The sequence below is a fragment of the Silurus meridionalis genome, chromosome 6 (assembly GCF_014805685.1).
Source record: "Silurus meridionalis isolate SWU-2019-XX chromosome 6, ASM1480568v1, whole genome shotgun sequence".
NCBI classification, from domain to species: Eukaryota; Metazoa; Chordata; class Actinopteri; order Siluriformes; family Siluridae; genus Silurus; species Silurus meridionalis.
This window is the reverse complement of record NC_060889.1, coordinates 8,805,644-8,824,671: the sequence shown is the minus strand read 5'-3', so window position 1 is coordinate 8,824,671 and position 19,028 is coordinate 8,805,644. Positions and strand designations below refer to the sequence as shown.

The 19,028-nt window shown below is 38.8% G+C and overlaps 1 protein-coding gene across 6 annotated transcripts in view; it reads right to left on the bottom strand.

Annotated features, from left to right (window-relative positions):
• asap1a (ArfGAP with SH3 domain, ankyrin repeat and PH domain 1a) overlaps positions 1-19,028 on the bottom strand; it is a 62,224-nt gene that overhangs the window by 11,299 nt on the left and 31,897 nt on the right. For 4 of the 6 annotated variants that reach the window (XM_046851392.1, XM_046851390.1, XM_046851389.1 and 1 more), the window contains 16 exons: positions 16,740-16,885; positions 16,100-16,174; positions 14,565-14,614; positions 14,275-14,404; positions 11,147-11,232; positions 10,902-10,977; positions 10,112-10,198; positions 9,479-9,487; positions 9,123-9,223; positions 7,297-7,366; positions 6,647-6,731; positions 6,459-6,507; positions 4,606-4,769; positions 3,285-3,418; positions 2,285-2,376; positions 2,006-2,192 (listed from right to left, as the gene is read on the bottom strand). In XM_046851392.1, coding sequence (XP_046707348.1) covers positions 2,006-2,192; positions 2,285-2,376; positions 3,285-3,418; positions 4,606-4,769; positions 6,459-6,507; positions 6,647-6,731; positions 7,297-7,366; positions 9,123-9,223; positions 9,479-9,487; positions 10,112-10,198; positions 10,902-10,977; positions 11,147-11,232; positions 14,275-14,404; positions 14,565-14,614; positions 16,100-16,174; positions 16,740-16,885 — 1,541 coding nt within the window. The remainder of the gene's footprint in view (positions 1-2,005; positions 2,193-2,284; positions 2,377-3,284; positions 3,419-4,605; positions 4,770-6,458; positions 6,508-6,646; positions 6,732-7,296; positions 7,367-9,122; positions 9,224-9,478; positions 9,488-10,111; positions 10,199-10,901; positions 10,978-11,146; positions 11,233-14,274; positions 14,405-14,564; positions 14,615-16,099; positions 16,175-16,739; positions 16,886-19,028) is intronic. The other 2 variants (XM_046851394.1, XM_046851393.1) reach the window with 1 other exon arrangement.

Below are 19,028 nucleotides of genomic sequence, written 5' to 3'. Positions count from 1 at the left end.
ACAGTAATCCCCCGTTCATCCCGGTGGTTACGTTCCGAAACCGAAACGCCACCCCAAAAATGCTATTTTAGGAATACAGTACTGTACTGTATTAACATTTTACTTCATTTTATAATTGATAATTATATTTCTTTTAATACATTTTAATATTTCAACAAAAAACAATTCCCTATACGTTTCTTGGTCTATTGTGCGCTCCGAAACAAGTTAATATGGCAAATGTAATTCCGCGATAAACCGGGATGCGAGATTCGAACCGCGGTAAAGCGGGGGATTACTGTATAGAGGAAGAGCGCACCAGAATGTTTTACCTACCAGAAAATAATACGCTACACGGACAAAAGATTGTGGACACCTGACCACAAGATTCATATGTGCTTTTCGAAACATCCCATTCTACATTTAGTTCCCATTTGCTGCTATAATAACCTCCACTCTTCTGGGAAGATGTTCCACTAGATTTTAAAGTTTGGTTGTGGAGATTTGCGCTCATTCAGCCACAACGGTGTTAGAAAAGGCCTGGGGTGCAGTCAGCGTTCCAAAGGTGTTTAATAGTTTTGGAGTTCTATAGAAGGTCAAAAATAGACATTTTTATAGAGCTGGCTTTGTGCACAGAGGCATCGTCATGCTGGTGCAGGGTTGGGTTTTCTAGTCCAGTCATATCCAAAGACATCTGATGCAACCGTGTACTTCCAATTTTGTATCAACAGTTTGGAGAAGAACCACATGGAAATGTCTGGTGTCTCCATACTTTTGTCTTTACAGTTAATCCTAATTATAATCTAGTTTATTATATTAGCTCAGGTACTATTTATCTGATCAATAATTAATAATAATTATATTATTAGCATAAAAAAAAAAAACAAAGGAACATTTTTGCATATGAAATTATGTTCTCTTGAATTTGGTCTTCGTCGTCTTAGAGGCACGAAACAATATGTAACATGATTTCATATTTACCATATTTACATATTACATATGTAATATGTAAATATGGTAAATATGAAATCATGTTACATATTGTTTCGTGCCTCTAAGACGGCGAAGACCAAATTCAAGAGAACATAATTTCATATGCAAAAATGTTCCTTTGGTTTTTTAGCGCCCTCAAGTGCACCACATGTTGGATTCATGAATGATTTTTATTCAATTTTATTTTATTTAGTGTTTAATCACCAGTCAAACAATTGATAAAAATTCAAGTTTTCCTTTATAGTTTCCTTAAAATTGATTAACATGGTTATTCCGAAGAAGGGAAAAAAAGGCTTATACTGTAGATCTGATGAATATATATATATTTTTTTTTTACAGCAACAGAAGTGAGTACTCAATAATTTTAATTAAATATTAATTATCAAAATAAAAATTTAATAAATGAATTTGAATGTTGTTGCAAACTACATGGAATTATTTACATGATATGGAATATGTAAATAATCCCAAATACACTATTTAGACAAAAATATTGGGACACCTGACTTTTCCAACCGTATGTGGTTCTTCTTCAAACTGTTACCCCAAAGTTGGAAGCACACACTCGTATAGAGAGTTTCTTTAGAGGTGGTAGCATGAAATTTTCCCCCTTTTTTAAACTAGGAGACCCAAAGTCATTCCCGCATGGCAGTTCCCCTGTGCACAAAGTCAGCTCCAAGAAGATATGGTTTACATGGTTTGAAACAGAAGATCTTGAGTGGACTGCTTTAGAGATCTGACCTCAACTATTGAGCACCTTTGGGATAAATTGGACTGAACCCAGGCCTCCACCCTACATCATTATATGACTTTACTAACACTCTTGTGGGTGAATGAGCACAAATCTCCACAAGCACACTTTAAAATGTCTCTTCAGAAAAATGGAGGTTCTTATAATAGCAAAATGGACTAAATGTGTAATGTGATGTTAAAAAAAAGGTCAGATGTCCACAAACTTTGGTCTATAAAATGTAATCAAGATCTTCAGGTTGAAAGACTACAAAATCCAGGAGACAGATGGGTGTATGTGTACCTGTCCTGCCTCTGGGAATGGTTCCAGTAGCTCCACTCCATCAGCGTAGAGCTGCACAAGCCCCAGCAGGTCTCGAGTCCTGACCGCCTCATACAGGTCACCTTGCCTCGCCGTGGCCGTGCTCGCCGTACGCCGTGCAAAGCGGTGCTCAATGTATTTAGCGTTGATGTACTCCTTCCTCTCAGTCCTTTAGGGAGGCAGCAGGGGTCACATCTTACCACCATAATTATAGGAAACGTCATTTTATCCTAATGAGAAGAAGAGAGGAAGTGTACTCACATGTCACTGGATGGCATAGGCTTGGGTGAGGGGATCGGCAGATTCCCTTCCAGGATTTCATTAAAACTACTGTTTCCTATATTCTTGGCCAGCTGTCGAATAGAAAAATGAACGACGATTAATAATAAATAATAAACGAATTAGAGATTTCATTCTGATATTTTATTAACCATATGTTTGACTTTTACACATAATAATAAAATCCTGGTTATTATGCAAATTACCTACTGGGTCAAATTAGAATGCCGAATCTCATTATGAGTGAATATTCATTTAAAAACTCACTATATGGAGAAAAATATTAAAACATCTGACTTTCCTTACTAAATGTGGTTCTTCCCCAAAATGTTATTACAAAGCTGGAGGCACACAAATGTATAGAATTTCTTTGGAATAAAATTTTCCCTCCTCTTGAACTATATGAGACCCAAAGTCATTCCAGCATGACAATCCCCCTGTGCACAATGCCAGCTCCATGCTCCTTTACATGGGTTGGAAGTGTGTGTGGAAGATCTTGAGTGGCCTGCTATAGAGCTCTGACATCAGCCCTATTTAAAAACTTTGGAATGAATTGTTCTGCACCCTACATCAGTACCTGACTGTACTAACACCACTCCAAAAATCTAATGGAACACCTTCCCAGAAGAGTGAAGGTTATTATAACAGCAAACTGGGACTAAAGGTAGAAAGACATGTCCAAAAGGTACATACAATGTATAATTAAATAATTTGCTGTCTTTTGACTTGCGTCGCTCTCACTAATCATGTCAGATACATGATATAATTTAATTATATTACATAAATATAAAATGTACTATATTATTTATCATATTACATTATATCATCAGGCTATTTTATATATTTCTTTTCTTTGCTGTTGTAACATAGAAATGTCCCCACTGTGGGATAAATAAAGGTATATTTTATTTTATCTTATTATACCATGTGGCTGCATATACAATCTCAGAAAGATCACACAAAACCATCACACATGCTTTACCAAGAGTTCAGAAGTGCCTAGTTTATCCAGCTCCATGGACTGTATGCGTGAAATGTGAACGCCCATCTCCCTGTGGATGCCTGAACACTCGATACAGGTCAGGATGCCCAGGTTAGTAGACAACCATTTAGGTTCTGTTCAAACACAAACACACAATAATACAAACTTGTGTTATTATACAGTAAATGCAAGAAATAAGTGTTGTTCATTTTTAATCCTGAAGGGGTCGCCATACACCCATTTTTCGTGAATGATTAAACTTTCAGTGTCATAAGTTTGTGCATAAGTATGCATTAACTGCAAATTATAAGAGAGTCGCATTTGCATATAAAGATTTCGGCCATGCAGGTCAGGGTAAGACCCTCCAAAGGGTGCACCACAAACGTGAACTAATTACAGCAATCCGGTGTTATTAAAGTATGATTATTTTTCATACCTGTAAGGTGTTTCTGTAGTTTAGGACATTTCTGGATTTTTCAGCAAAATAAAGCTACACCATTTGGACAAAAGTATTGGGACACCTGACTTTTCCAACCATATGTAAATCTTGCTTCAAACATGCTCCACATGTGAACTTTGTCATGCCCCAGTGTGTTTTGTGTAGTTCTGTGTTTTGCAAATGTATACTGCCTGATGTAGCACATTGGTGTGTACATGTGAGAATGTTGCCTTGTTTCACTGTGTACTGTATTGTATATGGTTGGAATGACAATAAAAGCTTTCTTGACTGGAAGAACTTGAGTGGCCTGCTATAAAGATCTGACCTCAACCCTACTGAACACCTCTGAAATGAACTGGAACGCTGACTGCACCCCAGGTCTCCTCACCCTATGTTCAAAAAGCACATATGATGCTTGTTGTCCACAAACGTTTGTCCATGTAGCCTATATTTCTTTTCAGTAAAGAGAAAGAGAGAGGCTGATAAAATAACTGATATGAAGGCATTAATGAACTCTAATCCAAAAATAGCTGTGGTCTAAGAAGAACAACAAACACTGATAAGCTCCATCAAACGGATTTTAAATGGCCTCGCGCCACTGCGTTAATGAAAATGAGATATTTTTATTCTGATCTGTGTAACTGTAGCAACTAAAGAGAGGATGAGAAGGAAGTGGAAAAACTAAAATAATAATCAGAGACTAAATATGTGTGTGTTTAACTGTATGTGTTTGGGGTCATGTGTCTATTATCTCTGCACAATAAACACTGACTCATTCAAGCTTGCGACTCCAAACAGAGTCGCTACACTCTTGCGTAAACACACACACACACACACACACACACACACACACACACACACACACACACACAGCTGTCTGACCTGGAGCTCCGCAGTCGCAGCACACCTCATTGCCAGGCATGCGCAGCACGTCCTCGATGATGGCTTTGGACAGATCCTCCAGACTGTCATCCCCTGCACTCTCTTCCCCACGGAATGCCATGTTCAGAGCTTCCTCCTTACTGTTAGTCAGCACAGAGATCCAGCTGAAAAACACACACACACACACACACACACACACACACACACTTTTAACATATATTCCAAAATCAAAAATGCCTCAAGCACATACACTCATGTTAATAAAGCATCTCACTGTATACACACACACACACACACACACACACGTCACTGGCATCAATACACATTCCAGAAGCATACAATGAGCGCACACATTGCACAGAAACACTTTTATCCATCATGCATTAATCATAATCAGAAGCTTATCCACACACACACACACACACACACACACACACACACACACACACAGGCAATGATAAATAATACTACAAAGCAAAGGTTTTTGTGTGCGAAAAAATCTAACTAGGTAGTACGTCATCCCTTAAGCTAGGATTATTTACACCGTGTTGCAAGTTTATTGTCACCAATTCCAATATGATTTGATTAAAAGTCTTAAAAGTATCTGATTTTAACAGGACTTGAGTTTTTGACTCGTATCAAAAGCAGGCTTAAAGATGCACTGGTCCTCTATACCGAACAACAACAAATTGTACACCTCAATACTGCATTAACCAACATCAACATTACAGCCTCTTAAACAAGATGGAATGAAACAAATATAAAACGTTAAAAAAAAAAAAAAAAAAACAAGTAAAAAAGTAGTAGTAAAGCAATCAATACAATTACAGAATCATGTCACAAAGTAGAAGAACTATTAGTATTTAATAGGCAAATTAAATATGACTTTTTCTGCAGAATAAATAAGCCATTTATTTGTGCAAAATGTAATTGGTAATGATCATTGACATTTTAAATAGAGTGAATTAAGAGCAGAGAGTAAAAGTTGCTTTTATCTTTGATACTCAGTAAAACAAGAAAGCAAGCGTAGAGAAATGAATATTCAATTTTCTCAAATATTTTTGAGAAAAATACAAGAGCTTCAGTTAATGTTAATATCTATATATGTCAATCTTTCCAAACTGTTGTGTTTCTTTAAAGCCATGTCCACTGTAGCCCCAATACAATTCCATTTTATTTATATAGCACTGTTAACAATGGACATTGTCCCAAAGCAGCTTTACATAAATAAATAGATGAAAAAAATCCCTAATGAGCAAGCGATAGTGTCAAGCTTCCAGAGATGGTATGCGGAAGAATTCTCGAGAGGAACATCTGGGTGACACCGAACTTCCATTCTTTACAGTTGAATCATTGTTGAGGTTGTAAATTGTTGCCACTGTTAGAGATTACGGTGTAAAACCCTTCAAGGTGATTGTAGCCTTAAGTCATTGCAGCAAACTGTTTACATTAATTACAGCCTTAGATTCTTGTCCTTGGCTTTCAGGAGTGAAGGTCATCTGTGGCTGGAGCCGAGCCATCTCAAGATTCAATACGCTGTGCATTCTAAAAGGCTTTTCCGCTCACTATAGTTGTAAAGAGTGCATATGCAAGTCCAACAAATGTGTCATTCTCATAAGTCTGAATTCTCATATTCCTGTAGAATTTTGAATTTTACTGTCGAACGTCAAAAGATTGATGGAGAAAGAGGTTCTTTTTTTTTTTAGACCTTGTCAGAGACACTTCTGTATACAAGGTACCATACACATGTTCTCGACCTACTGTACTAGCGATAGTTCCTATAAATACACATTTATCACAGCTTAGCGTGCTCATTTTCATCACAACACTTACACACACACACACACACTTACATTACAAACTCCTGCTCATCCTCTGCCTGGAAATGATATGTACGATTATCTGCAGAAAGAGGAGGGGAAAAGGGTTGCAGTGGATTACATTAACTGTACTTCCGCTCCGTTCCACACCACTTAGCGCACATGTAATGGACTTTCACGCGTGTGAACGCATGTGCATGTGTGTTTGTGCGTTTACTCACGGGAGATCAGGTCGAAGCACTTCTTATCCTCGCCTGGTTTCACCTGGCAGGTGAGCAGGTTAAGTCTAACTGGCTGTCTGTTTGACTGGAGAGAAAAATACACACGACTTACACAACTTTGACACATCAGGCAGCCCATGCTTTAGGGATGACGTCTTAGTGATTCCATCTCTACACACTACTACTATTATTAAAAAGGAAGTACTGGAACACGTACATGGGTGTTCAATCCTGACAATCCCCCAAAATCTTAACATGCTGCACGTCATTGCACAAATCAACATGCAATGTACACTATTATAGCAGATGCTGTCCTCCTACATCATTACAGCAGACTCCACTGTGGGTTACACCACCCCCCTGCTGCCAGCATGCTCATAAACAATCCTAGATCAGTCACCACACTGCAGAAAGCAACACACACACACACGGTCTCTTCGCCATTACTTCTAAACAAATGGAGTGAAAACGGTGTGCAAATGTGCTACACTGTCCATTTGGATTTGTCCTTATCTAGCGATGCATTAGCTGCACTACCTGTCCTACTTTGTCTCACAGAGAACTTAAAAAAATAAAAATAAACACAGACTTAAGTGCCTCCTCTGGGGATCAGAAATCGGACTCGAACAGAAAAAAAAAAGAGCACTCACCGTGGCATGAGAAATGGTCAGGATGCCCCCCTTCACCGAACACTTCCTCCTCTGCCACACCTTCCGCAGCCTGCAGGATCGAATGATGTAAAACAGGCTTATTGATTCATTTACACAAAGTGGCCTGATGTTATAAATATTGGTATACCTTTTCAGCTAACAGAGCAACATATCCAGAGACTAGTGAGGTTTACAAGCTTTTAACAAGATTTGTGGAACAAAAATATTTCACAATTGATGCCTATATACACACACACACACAGCACCACACATGTTAGGTACACATTCCAGCAGTGTTGTAGAATAATAAATGACAGAATACGTTATTACAGGGGAAAAAAAAACACCAGGGTGGTGTAATGCATTAGCATGACCAAGCATGGAATTCCTGACATGACGTATTCCTCTTATGGAGACAGCAATCTCCCAGATACGACGATACGTTGTTTTGTTTTTTTTCCCGAAATAATACATTAAAAAAGTGAACCGTTGAGTTATACGGGGTGGATGGTTGTTTGGAGCCAGTGCGATTGTGTTTAGAACCCCTTGCCATTAGTTATAATGGAGCGGTGAAGTGGTGCGCAGCTGAGTTGTTCAATATAAAACCTTTTATAAGAATGGTGATAGCATAGAGTGCTGTGTGAATGGAATTTCGGCGTCATTACCAGTTAGGACGTCATGATTGTGTCCCGTCTGCTAATTTAAAAGAAAACGGGTTCAGCCTTAAAAAAAAAAAAAAAGACCCCAGGTGGTGTTCGAACGGCTCGCAGACCAGGGAATATCGAGGCTTTTCCATCCCCAGCTGCCATCACGAGGGGCTCTCGCGGCTCCGTTCCACAACACGACATCATTGCTGTGTTGAGCTGTTTCTTCAAAATGACACCCCGTGTTGTAATCGCATAAGCAGACGGGACACAATCGTGACGTCCTACCTGGGAAATCATTTTGTGTAGCACAAACAATTGCCCCAGGGTCATCCACTCTTCATCAGTTCCGTTTCAATTTGCTGCGCCACTCTGTATTTAACGTAATGACACGTCTGTGAGACAAGCTAGTTCCTGCTATGACGTCTTATTAGCAGCTCTAAACCATTCTTTACCAGTTTACTGGCAAACCTGAAAGCACTCAAACTGCTCTTTCCCTCGGCAAAAAAACTGACCATAAGTTTAATATTTCTACATTTGCTGTTCAGTATAATAACTGCCACTCTCCTGGGAAGATGCTCCACTATATTTTGGAGTGTGCTTGTGGAGATTTGAGCTCATTCAGCTACAAGGACATTAGTAAAGCCAGGTACTGATTTAGGGTTTAAAGCCTGGGGTGCAGTCAGTATAACAGTGTTCAGTAGGATTGAGGTCAGAGCCCTATAGCAGACCACTCAAGATCTTCCACTCAAACCCATGTAAAGCATATCTTCAAGGGGCTGGCTTTGTGCATACAGATTTGGGTCTCCTAGTTCAGGAAAATTCCTCATCACTTCCAATATCTCTAGCCACTATGGCTCTTTACTAAGTGCTTACAGAAGCTGAATGATGATCTGCTGGTCCACACCGAGATCCCCCTGAAACCTGCTGATGTCAGTGTTCTACTGTGACATGAAGCAATTCTATTCAATTGCATGTGCGCAGAGGTTTTTAACAAAAGCCACCGCCACCCACACAAAGCGGTGATCTCAACGTGCTGCCAGCAACTGATAATCCAATTTTATGCCACGTTACATTCAACCAGATGTCCAACCTACAAGTAGATTAATAACTGAGCAGTGTAATTGCAGACAAATTGCCATCGTAATGTCATTTTGTTCCAGGAGCAGCAGAGACACCCACCCATCACTCTTCTTCATCAGATAGCCCTTCTTTTCACTGCCAAACTCCTTATTGCCCTGAAGCTGATGCATACTGTATCCACTCTGCTTGCTCTGCGAGTCCTGTACACACACACACACACACACATTTAACATTTAAACCCCATAAAATGTACAAATCCTAAAAGTCATTAGCCTAAACAGAACTAACATTAAGATAGTACTGGGTAAAAAAATAAATAGTTTTAGAATTGGAGATGCACTTATGGTAAGTAAATTAAATAATTATTTAAAAATATATATAATAATTCTGATCATGCTCCGAAACCACAATCAATTATAAAGCATGGCAACAGAATATTACTGATATCAACTTACTCTCCTAGACTTCAGTCAGAAGGCATTAGAGAGAGAAAAAGAGAGAAAAAGAGAGAGAATAAGGGATTCATAAGAATATCATTAAAGCAGCTTAAAGACAACATCTAAATAGATCATAGTTCTGATTCAGTGGCACGTCTGTGGACGAAACAATACCGCACAATGCCATCCAATCGAAAACAGAACCATCTGCTTTGGAAAGCGACATTAATTCCAAACACATAAAACATCAAACACTCTGCTCTACAAAAACCGTCCTGCTGTTTTGTCCTGACATCCGCAGTTCCTCTGCCCCTCACGAGAACATGTAAATCTGCAAACGACTGCAAAGCTCTTCAGGCCACACTCTCCAAGGCGATAAATGTCACGTTTACAAAAGGCAAACGCTATTGCTAGAACGCAAACTCAAATCTGACTTTGTCTAATGAATTATTTTACGCTGAGGGCGGCATGTTTTCCACGTTACACACTAAAGCGTGAACACACAACATCGTGGCTTTATGATCACAGGAGCTTAAAAGAGATGGGGGCTGTTGTGATCATGTTCTGTGTGATCTCTTAAAAACAACAACAACAACAAACTAATCAAAGCCTCCGAAGACTGTAAGAAGACCTCGGCATTGGTGTACTTACCTCCTTCTGGTCCAGCTGTAAGGAGGATTTAATAAGGTCTCTAAGAGCAGTGAGCTGTTTCTTCTCCTCATCCTGTGTTTGTTTTATCTGAAATAATAAAATCAAATAATCCAGATTTCAATCCTAATTTTTTAGGTAATAAACGCACCATACAGAATATACACTGTAATTGAATACATTATTATTAGCAACTGATCTGGAGCGCTCAAGTCGAACCGGGACTTTTGGGTTTATAATATAAAAAAATATATATTTTAAGGAGTGGAATATTTTTTTACTGATAAATTTCCTGTACTTCATGAGTATGTGTCACAATGTGCAGTAAATCAAATGCTCTTTTTAGTTCTCTGGTATTTTTTTCTGATGTTCATTTATCATTTATTTATATATAAATATAAAAAAAACCCTATTTTATTGACTTTCTATTTAATGCATTTGGTTTCATTTAATTGCCTTATATAATGTGTTTTACAAGACAATCAACAGGAATATAAAAACATTTCCTATTATGTGTATTATGCGTAATGTGTTCTGTGTACTGTGTTTATCATGTGTTCTCACATAAGTTGCATATTCTCATGTGTTCATATCTGATCGGCTGAGATTAAAAATAAAGGCTTCTGTGGTCTTCATAGCTAGTTATTGCCCTGAAAATTCACGTGTATCTCTATTTATATGAAAGTCTCTTATGACCAAAAGCAATTGAGGAAAAAATAAATAAATAAATAAAGAGATCCTCAGGTGACCAGCTGAAATAATAAAATATTACAGCACAATGGGGAAAACTTACATTATAGAGATCAGCTGCTAGCTTCTCGATATATTGCTTCATCTTGTCCGCGGTTTTTAGGCCGTCCTGAAAAAAGCTTACATAAAAAAAAAAAAAAAAAAAAAAGGAATTTCAAATTGGTTAGGACAGGAGGCATTAGAGCTAAAACCGTCAAAAAAAAAAAAAAATGCAGCCTGACTAAATATCAAGCTGCTATTTGTGGTCTGTTTACTGTGTGTACTATTGAACCAGATACACATACTTACTTGCATTGTGCGTGATAATACTTAATGAGGTTTTGGAGGAGGTCCACTCCCTTCTTAGTCTTTATCTCGTTCACTTTGATCAGGTACTGTGCAAAACAAAAAGCGGAAACGATCATAACCACATGTGCAACGAAAACTATTAGGAACCGTTTCCCATTCATCAGGGTCATTAATTAGGAACCTTTAGACAATATGATTACCGTATTTTTCGGACTATAAGCCGCTACTTTTTCCCCACGTTTTGAACCCCGCGGCTTACACAACGAAGCAGGTAATTTATAAAATTTCCTGGGTTTTTCCCGGTTTCACAAATTTCAAGCCAAAAAACTGAACCCCAAAACATTAGACCAATGAAATTTCCGAACGGAAACGAAAAAAACGCACCTCACCTGTGTTCTGAGCTGCACTGCATCGGGAGAAAAAACCTTCATCGGGTGATTTTTAAACTCCCGAGAGAAATAGTTGTGAAAGGAAGGAGGAAGACAGTGAACAATGACTTTTCTTGGTAGGCTACTGTTTAGATACAAGCCGTTGTAACGCGTTGAGTCTGGGTGAAGGGAGAGCTCGCTTCTGTCATGCTATTCCCAAAATACCGCTTTGCTCCTAAAGGAAGCGCAACATATTTCACCCGTTACACCGTGTGTAACGTGTCTTTCGTTAAAGCCTGTGTAAAGTACATTAGTGTACTTATAGACAGGTGCGGCTTATTTATGTTAAAAATAAAAATATTTGTAAAATTCAGTGGGTGTGGCTTATATATGGGTGCGCTTTATAGTCTGGAAATTACGGTATATAATATCAGTATCATTATCACAATATAATTTTCCGATATATTGCAAGCACCTTGATATTATTTGCAAACTGGCTCAGACTGGAAGCGGCTGATTGAACTTAAAACGCTTGCCTTTAGTAAAATGTTCAGTGGGAGGTGTTAAATTCTATGTAATAAAAGTCTTCAATTTGCCACAGATATTGTGCATCACAGACATCTTGAAGCGCATGGATTATTTTTTAAAGAAAAAAAAAAAAAAAAAAAAAAAGGCTGTTCAGCCCTACACAATGCACCAGAACCATTCCTGAGTAGAACTCACCTTCCTGCTTCAGTGGATAAACTAGATTTCCTAATAACCTACACTTTGAGATTGCTCCTATGATTATAAAAACTTTCCCCAAGGCTTATCCCAGATCAGCCATTTAAACACATTTCGATCCGTCTCCTATCTGTATTCTCAACATCCTAGAATCGGTTTTCTTTTTGAATCTGGTTTCTTTTAAAGGTTTCCTTCTCATTTCGTCTCGGGGGCTTCCTGTCAGGGGCTCATTAGGACTAAAAATCTATATCTAAATCAATAAAGACAGTTAAACAGACTGCCGTCGTCTTTCTTGCTCTGCGCTCTCTCATAATAAAATCCAATCGCATGCTGAAAATAATTCATTTGATTTCATTCATAGTCTCTAATCCCTATGAGATGCTTGCTGAACACTTCCAACAAACAAATTTGCATGTTCCAGATGGATTTAAGCACATATAACTGACGTACAGTATGTGCACAATGAAAACAGGCACACAGGGCCATCTTTATGATGGAGCATCTCCAATGCTGCCTTTGCAAAAACTAAAAGGATGTTGTTACGGCTTCTATTTTACTTGTTATTAGATCAGGAACAAGTAAAATAGAATCCACAAAGCCAGCTCTATGAAGATATGCTTTACATGGGTTAGAGTGGAAGATCTTGAGTGGCCTGCTATAGAGCTCTGACCTCAACCCTACTGAACACTGATGAATTGGAACGCTGACCGCACCCCAGGCCTCCTCACCCTACATATCGTAATTTCCGGACTATTAAGCGCACCCATATATAAGATATATAAAAGATTTTTATTTTGAACATAAATACGCCGCACCTGTCTATAAGCCGCACTGAAACTAATGAACTTTACACCGGCTTTAACGAAAGACAGTGTCTGTTACACGGCTTGTATCTAAACAGTAGCCTACCAAGAAAGTCATTGTTTACTGTCTTCCTCCTTCCTTTCACAACTATTTCTCTCGGGAGTTTATCTTTTGGCATCGTCGTGCGTTTAAAAATCACCATCGGTGAAGCTTTTCTCCCGATGCCGTGCAGCTCAGAACACAGATGAAGTGCGTTTTTTCATGCCCGGTTGTTTTCAGCGTGACGAATGATACGTATTTCCTGTAGACAGTCCGAGCGAGCGGCAGGTCAAACGTCAGAGAAACCTCATCCATATTTATGATGTGGTGCGGCCCGATTCAGTGGGAGCGCATCTGATTTAATATAAAGAGTTTCATTGGTTCACCTGAACCCGTTCGGCAATTTCATTGGTCTAATGTTATGGGGTTCAGTTTTTTTGGCATGAAGTTTGTGAAACCGGGAAAAACCCAGGAAAAATCCATAAATTAGCCGCTTCATTGTTTAAGCCGCGGGGTTCAAAGCGTGGGAAAAAAGTAGCGGCTTATAGTCCGGAAAATACGGTAAGTACCTGACTTTACTAACTGTTCTAGCGGAACATCTTCCCAGAAAAGTTAAAAAAGACGGTTCTTAAAATCATATAATCCCTGTTACATTTATGGCATTTGGCAGATGCCCTCATCCAGAGCGACTTACAACTGAGCAGGGTTAAGGGCCTTGCTCAAGGGCCCAGGAGTGGTGGTGGGATTGGAACCTGTGACCTTCTGATCCAAAGTCCAATGCATTAACCACTGAGCTACCACCTCCTTGTTGAAAGAGGGTCTTCAGAATGGGCAGTTTAAGTGCTCAAGAAAAACTGGGGACTCATAAACTCATAAAACAAAAATACAGTTGTTGATCCTACATAAAAACAATACAAAATGTTTAGAAACGAGCCTATGTGAACTTTTGAAGTGATTATAATTATGTCTTCTGGACAAAATAGAGACGCTCTTGTGTGTAGTAGACCATTCATGGCAATACTAAATAACAAAAAATTAAAAAAATAATTTCTTATGATCTTCAGTGTAAATGTGGTGCTGCTCTATGCCGTTGCTTCACTATGGTATGGCTTTTTCATTATAACACATTTCTGTTCTTCGTTATATATACACACGAGGCACCTTAAACCCGTGCTGGACATTTTTCACACTCACTTCGCACATCTGTAGTTGAAAGATTCTGCGCTCTTTCTCCATCTCCTCCGCGATCTCGGCTCCTGTGATCTCTGTGCGGATCATCCCGTGCTGCTTGGCGTGCTCTCGCTTCTCTTTCTCAATCTTCGTACTAAAGGACAAGTATACGGTGAGAGCGCATGGTACACTGTAGCTCACATCTCCTCATATTAAAACCAGAAGTTTATTCTCTTAAAATCCTGAAACATGTTTCACACTCCATATCTCCGTAAGTCGTAAAAAAAAAAAAAAAAAAACTAAGAATCACTTACAACTTTGTCTCGTAATCTTTCCAGGCTTTGTCGAAGGGCTTTTTGAGATCCTGGGAATGACACAAGTGTTTGCTTAGCAGTAATAGAGAGTCGATTTTTAATTCCAGAAAACAAGCAAAGCCAAAAGAGCAACTTGAAGAAGCAGCACGCTATTCGACAGATAAACGCAGAGCTAATAGGAGTCAGGAAACACAATAAATACCCTTCGCACATCCTGTATGCTAATAAAACTAGTTTACATGAAAAACCAAATGTTAAAATCTTTCTATGAGGATGTTCATAAAGCAGGGCATGAACCAGTTCTTTGGTAATATTTGTCATTAACCCTGAGGAGCTGATGAAGGTGTAAAAGGGAGATGCCCAGGTTGGGGAGATGTTTTATTCCTGAGCTGACAGAATCCTGAGCTACATGTCTCTCTTTCATGAGTAGTTTTATGTGTTTTTTTGCTGAGTCGGACAGAGAAGGGGGGTGCTGGGGAGAGCGAGAGAGAGAGAGAGAGAGAGAGAGAGAGAGAGAGAGAGAGAGAGAGAGAGAGAGAGGAAAAGAAGGAGGAGAATGAGGATTAAAAAGGAAAAGGACATGGTGTATTATTCACTTTGTCTACTGAGCAAAATGAGAGTCTCATTGCCTGCACTCAGGCATTTCGCTGAAGCTGCAGAACTCTTTCGTGCAGCTCAGCGTAATGTGGAGACCGACAGCCTCTTCAAAGCCACTCGGAGTCTGTAATCATATAATAGCCGTGTGTTTACCACCAGGAATCGTTCTCATGACTGTACCGGTGCTACATTTCTTCATTAGGGAAATTGCTTATAAATCACCTTTAGCTTTTATTACTTTATCAAAATCATACAGACGCTTGTAGAGTCTGTCGTTTAAAAGTAGGTCACTCTATAGTAATACACTACATCAACAAAAGTTTGGGGACACCCAACCATAACACTGATATGTGCTTTTTAAACATCTCAATCCCCATTTAGTCCCATTTGCAGTCAGAAAAATGGGTACGGATGTTAAGTGTGGAGGACTGACGTGCTTCAAAAAGCCTCGTCATGCTGGAAAAGCTATGTGTCTCCTAATTCATGTGAAGAAAAAATTTTATGCTACCACATATAACTGGAAATGTTGTCCATATAGTGTATGTTCCAAACATTAAATGTAATTTCTTCTTCTTTCGGCTGCTCCCATTAGGGGTCGCCACAGCGGATCATCCGTCTCCATACCCTCTGTCTTCTACATTTGCCTCAGTTTTAGTTTTATATTCTAATTTTATTTTAAAATAGTTCTTGTATATTGTGGCAGTGCATGAAAGAGTAGTGTATTTACGGACACACACAGAGTTTAGTGGCAGTAACAGGAGCCATTTGTTTAGCACGCCACAATGTGGGGCGCTCTCTAATTTAACTCAAGTGAGATTTACAGTGGATCTGTGCCTCCTCAAAGGCACTAGTTTAAAGTCAGGATGGTGTGGTAAATCAGCCTGTTCTTTATAAAAACCTCCTTTCCAATTAGAGTGTGCAGGCAGCAGGAATCTCACCCCTTTCACTCCTTTCAAGTCGCCTTTCAGCAAAGAGTCCAGGGTGAAGATCACATTGTGGCTTAGGCTCTGGATCTAGAAATGGAGGACAGAAATCAAGTGTTAGTCTTATATAATAAAAAGCACACTGCCTGGATGTACTATACATTATACTGGTTGTTTTGGTCTACCCAAACTCGACTGATGTGTTCTAACCAAAACGAATCTTACCGAGCAGACAAACACACCAGGGTTTTCGAATTCATACAGACTCAACACCGCATACATAAAAGCAATTCTTGTTCCCTTTGTTATTTATTACTGAAGTCAACAGATTATGTTTCGTCTGTGCACCAGAAAAGTGACTGATGATGCTGAAGCAGCCATTCGTCTTTTTCTCTCTCTCTGTTCCTTGCTATATAAGTATTACAGCAGGCTAAGTTAAGCTTCATTTGAGAAATCAGTGTTGTTTGGCCAGCAAATTAACTTTTAAATACCATATTTCAATATTTTGTGTGTTTTTTTTCCACAGCAATTGCTGGCTGTTACTATAAACCACTGATCTGACTCTGCTAAATAAACTCAAACCTGACATTGTGTAAAAATTGCATTGAAAGTAATGAAGTCAAATATTATATCTCAATACACAGAAACGTCTCACCAGGTTTTTGAGCAGAGCTGCCAGCTCTTTCACCAGACTGGAGAACTTGATGAAGGCAGCCCCGAGGTCTGAGCTGTCTCGGCTCATGAAGTTACTACCGAACTTGTCCAGGGCCTGTCCATAGTTCTCTTCATTCTGAACATGCTCTGAGAAGGAAAAGAACAGGTTAGCACTTTGCATAATGTCTCAATTTTATACCATATAGAAATTGAAGTCGTTTGTTTGTCCGTTCGAGGTTTAATGGCATGGCTACTATGCCTATTTACATGCCGTTCAAGCAGGTTTAAATATATAAAATATTTTGTCCTGAAGGAGTTAAAGGAGTCCATCACAGTCCATTTAAATATGCATCAGATATATCTTTTTTTAACGATATGTTGCTTTCCTGCAGCTGAATTTCAGAGAAGTTTATAATATCGATTGTACCAGCTGTTTCACAGGAACTTCAATCGAAAGCACTAATCTAGGCATAATTTGTACATTTCTTATGTATAATTTTTTAACTAGTTATATTTTTGCCTTATTATTGGCAGATCACAATCTTGATCCTGATGGCTGGTATTAAAGGAGAAGAACTGGACATGCTCTCTAACCCTCTCCTGTCAATCAAAGCAATATTAGCCAATCATAAGTGTCTGTGAGGTTACGTATGTGGAAGAGTGTGTTATGCTGCCTGTGACAGCAGGAGCATTAGGAATCCAAATTCTTGTTGCCAAAATCACATTTTACAACGAGTTGGTCTTTAACCTCCCTGGTTAGAAGGTAATGTATAAAAAAAAGCTACATTATATGGAAAAAAAGGATTGCGACACCTACATTTTCCAGCCATATATAGTTCTTTCCCAAACTGTTACTACAGTTTTAGGCGCACAATTGTATCAGATGTCTTTGGATGAGTTAGCATAAAATTTTTCCCTTCACTTGAACTAGGATACCCAAACCTGTTCCAGCATGGCAATGCCCATGTGTACACAGCAAGAGTTGAATTGGAAAATCTTGGGTGGCCTGCTATATATTACTTATAATCATATACTCCAGTACTCATGTTAGTTCTCACTCTCCAGTGTTCTGTATTGTTGAAAGATTTATGATCACACTCTTGATGTCACCCAAATGAGGATGGGTTCCCCTTTTGAGTCTGGTTCCTCTCAAGGTTTCTTCCTCATAACATCTAAGGGAGTTTTTCCTTGACACAGTTGCCACGGCTGCTCATCAGGGCTAAATACACACCATTCACCTTAACTGTTGATTTCTGTAAAGCTGCTTTGAGACAATGTCTGTTGTGAAAAGCACAATAGAAATAAACTTGACTCGACTATAGAGCTCTGAACTCCTCACCCTAGACCAGTACCTGATTTTAATAAGGCCTTAGTGGCTGTATGAGAATAAATCTCCACAACCACAAAAATCTAGTGGAATACCTTCCCAGAAGAGGGTAGTTTTTTTTTTTAAGAAAATGTGGAATGTTCAGAAAGCAATTTAACAATCTTATGGTCAGGTGTGCACAATATTTTGTCCATATAGTGCATTTAATTTCTGCTATCAGAAATGTAAATGTACTAGTTTCAGGGCTTCAACCACCATAATTGATGCAATTGGACAATCTTACAATGTAACAAATCTTCAAGTACCATGGCAGGATAATTGGTGAAAATAAGGCACTTTTCTTCAGTATGTGTTTAGTTAGAAGCTGTATCCTGCTAAAAGTTGTTGGAAATGAGTAAATTACTAAACTAGGGAAAACTGCTTAATCTATATTTGTAAATGATTTCATAAATTTTTCAGTTACATTTTCTTTTTGTCTATAAAACAACATGCAGTACACAAAACTTTGCGCTGAGTAAGTAAATTTTAAGTGACCTTTTATTGCAAAAAAAAGGATGTATATTGTATGTTATGAGTCCTGACCTATGAATAGAATTCCAACCCGATAAAAAAATGATTAAGCGTGGACGTCATTGTTTGCGTAAACACTAAGCACTTATTGTTTTGCCCTTCTGCGTCAAATTCAGCCAGGAAAAAAGGTCAAATTCTAACCCTGCTGTTCCAAGCCCATAGCTGGGCGGAAACACCAGAAGAGCGAAAAACACAGCTGTTTACACGTCTCCAAGATAATGCCAGTGGTGGAAAGGCAGAGCATTACGAGATTCCTGACTAATCCCTGAACTGCTACAGCTTCCTGTTTTAAGTGTGGGCCCAGAGCAAGCCCAGGAAATCAGCAGAGCCATGCATATTAACGGCTGTGCTGAAGCTGACAATCAATTGCATTCTACAGGGAGATAAAGAATG